Source organism: Phyllopteryx taeniolatus, chromosome 19 (genome assembly GCF_024500385.1).
Source record: "Phyllopteryx taeniolatus isolate TA_2022b chromosome 19, UOR_Ptae_1.2, whole genome shotgun sequence".
Lineage (NCBI taxonomy): Eukaryota > Metazoa > Chordata > Actinopteri > Syngnathiformes > Syngnathidae > Phyllopteryx > Phyllopteryx taeniolatus.
Genome location: NC_084520.1, coordinates 6,286,750 through 6,289,869, shown reverse-complemented (window position 1 = coordinate 6,289,869; position 3,120 = coordinate 6,286,750). Strand labels below are relative to the sequence as shown.

The window sequence follows — 3,120 nt, the reverse complement described above, 5'->3', positions numbered from 1 at the left end:
CACAAAGTAAAAAAAAAAGACACCGCAAGGAAAAGTCAACCGGCGGTTAAAATCTTGATGGCTTGAGATCTTTGGGGACTCGTAGAAAACCAGGAAGCATCAACGGCGAAGGCAACAGAATTGGAGAAGCAAGATAATAATCAACCCATGTCTTTATTCCACAGAACATCAAAATGTTATCAGCTACAACAATGAACAATGAACATTCAGAAATTCACGCTTTAATGTGGAAAGAAAGTAATGTGTATTTTTTGCAGTTGTTATTGTTAGACACTCTTAGACACCGGAAAAACTTACATTTGTTTAGACTTAAAATAAGACGAATTCAACTTAAAAATAAAACTCATCTCCTAAAAAAAGAGATAACTTGTTTTTAGACCATTTTCACTCTTATTTGTAATTACTGTAGATTAGTTTTGAGTTGAAAGAAGCCAAATATTCCTGGGAAGATTTTGAGTGAACAACATGTGACTATAAGTAAATATGCAGTTAGAGGGAAGCTATTTTGTATGCAGTTTTTTTTCATTGTTAGTTATTAAAACAAGTATTTATATAATTGGCAGTGAAAATGAATGTCGTTTACTTTGTGCTTCATCAGCACTTTTTATTTTTTTATTTTTACTTGAAGGACTTGAATAAGAACTTCTTTGACCAATCTTTTTTTTTTTTTTAAAGTTTACTTCTCCTTAAGAGTGTGAGTATTTGTTCCCCCTACCACTACTGTGAGGTGATTGTAGGCCTACTTGATGGCTTGATTTATGTGTTTATGGAACAACCTGAGGATAAATCTCTTATTAATCAACAAAATTGACTTGTGCAAGTTTGTGTGTGTGCGGATGGATGCTTATGAGGACCTCAAAAGCTAAATAAATTGAAGGATGCAGGAGGTGATATTTCAACTTTTTTTTTTATTATTATTATATTCAGTTTTCTTTTGAAAAAAAAAAAAAAAAAAAAAAGTCGCAGTTACAATAAATATACAGTACGTAAAAACAGTGCTGATTGCAGAGGAACATTCAAGTGTGGTCATTATAAAAACAAAGATGTAAACAACATTATTGTCCACTGCTGCGGTGTAAGAGTCTCTGATGACGTCAACAAAAATACTTTTTTTTTTTTGTTTTCTTTTACGCATGACGCGCATAAAGTATGGTGATGACAAGTCACATGGGTGGACAGAACAAGCGAACATTCTTTGAATCTGTCGTGGGTGTGGAATGGTTGGTTGGTTGTTTTTTTTCTCTCTCTCTCTCTCTCTCCGTATCCATGGTGACACTTCTGCGTCGGCGCCTCCACGTGCGCGCGCGCAAGCTGGAGTATCAACGCCAAAAAAAAAAACATGGTTGCTTTTGCTTTTTCTTTTTCTTTCTTTCTTTCTTTCTTTTTTTTTTCCCGCAAATGTCCTCTGACAACGACTCCTCTTAACTAATAACGCACCTTTCTTTATCTTTGGCCTGCCCTCCACCGACGGCTTTCTCCTTAATGTACATGAGGTCGCTGTGCACGCTGGGTCTCCGCGCGTACGGCGTGACCATGCCGTAGGCCTCCGGGACGTCCTTCACCTTCTTGTTCTTCAGCGACTTTCTGCGCAGCATGTCGCAGTACTGCACCGACACCTTCCTGTGCAGGTCGGGGCTCATCTCGTGCGGCAGCTTGGCCAGGGTGAAGAGCGTCCGGAACATGCGGTCCACGTTCTCGTTGCGCTTGGCGGAGATCTCGAAGTAGGCGCACTTGTCGTCGTCGCCGCCGTCCACCAGCTGCTCGATCTCGTCGCGCCGCACCTCGCGGTAGAACTCGCGGTCGCCCTTGTTGCCGCAGATGACCAGGGGCACGTCGAGGTTCTCCTTCATTTTGTTTTTCAGGCACGACTTGGTCTCGTAGATTTGACGCTTGAGGCGCTGGACCTCGTGGAAGGAGTCTCTGTTGTCCAGGCTGAAGACCAGGATGAAGACGTCGCCTGCGAGGGGGAAGAAAAGTTGACTTGTCGTTATTATTTGCACATTTGTGCATCCGACAAACAAACAAACAAACAAACACGTCATCGGAACAATAATAATCGTCGTGATAATGGCAAATAGTGCGTGCGCACCTGTCAGGATGGAGAGCCTGCGCATGGCCGGGAACGGATGGTTGCCAGACGTATCCAAGATGTCAAGCTGGTAAACGTCCCCCTTGATGCTGTACAGTTTCCGGTGGAAGTCTTCTATCGTCGGCGTGTACTGCTCGTCGAACCTCCCGCTGAGGAAGCGGGACACGATGGCCGTTTTGCCCACTTTGGTGGAGCCCAGAATCACCATCCGGTAGCAGTTCTTGGCCGGGATGTCGAAGTCGCTCTCCGAGGGGGACATTTTCTTGATCATGGCGTCTTCCGTTGTGTCTCTTGGCTGGCCGGCGTGCTTGCGCGTCTTGCGGAGATGAGGGGTCGGAGCCGTATTTAAGGGCGCGCGCGCGGAGCCCCGCCCCCACCCCGCGGACGTCACGGCCGGCTGACGGGGTGGTCCGTAGAGCGCAGTAAAACGCCGAGCGAGCTCCCACTGGTGCGTCAGTCAGTCTTCCAATTCCCCCCCCAAGTCACTGGAATAAAGTTGTCTCAATCCGATAAACGGCGCGATGGAATACAACAGTGGACGCAGTGTTCCCTTTCCTCGGGAAAAGATTTCTGCGCCCCCCCCCCCCCCCCCCCCCCCCCCCCCCCCAGATATGCAGCATCAGTGGCTCTTTCTCCCGTTGGGGAGGAACTAATTACATTATGTAATCGAATTGCAAAACTCATTATATTGCTGGGGACAGATGTGCAATTCCATTACAGTTGCTCTTACAAATTTCAACGATTACAATTTTAGTCACATTTGAAAAATAGCTGCAAAAGCCCGGATTAATCAACCCCCCCCCCCCCCTCCTTGTGATTGGCTCTCTCTGGTCACGTGCCATTCAGCCGCAAACACTTGTGGCGCAAATTATTAGTTGGTCTGAGATTTGGAAAAAGTAGTTACACTTGAACACATACAACATTGACTTTTGAACTGTTTCATCTTTATATGTTTGGAATTTTTTCATTATTATTATTATTATTTTTAATGGAACATCCACTTATCTGGGTTGTGCACGGACACTAAAAAA

At 44.8% G+C, this 3,120-nt stretch overlaps 1 protein-coding gene across 1 annotated transcript; it reads right to left on the bottom strand.

The window, feature by feature from the left end:
• Positions 1-965: 965 nt before the first annotated feature.
• Positions 966-2,554, bottom strand: LOC133469203 (dexamethasone-induced Ras-related protein 1-like). Its single transcript, XM_061755982.1, has 3 exons — positions 2,090-2,554; positions 1,438-1,957; positions 966-1,311 (listed from the first exon to the last, which is right to left on the bottom strand). The coding sequence occupies exons 1-3, from the start codon at positions 2,358-2,360 to the stop codon at positions 1,164-1,166; spliced, it is 939 nt and encodes a 312-aa protein (XP_061611966.1). The 5' UTR covers positions 2,361-2,554; the 3' UTR covers positions 966-1,163.
• Between the last annotated feature and the right edge of the window lie 566 nt (positions 2,555-3,120).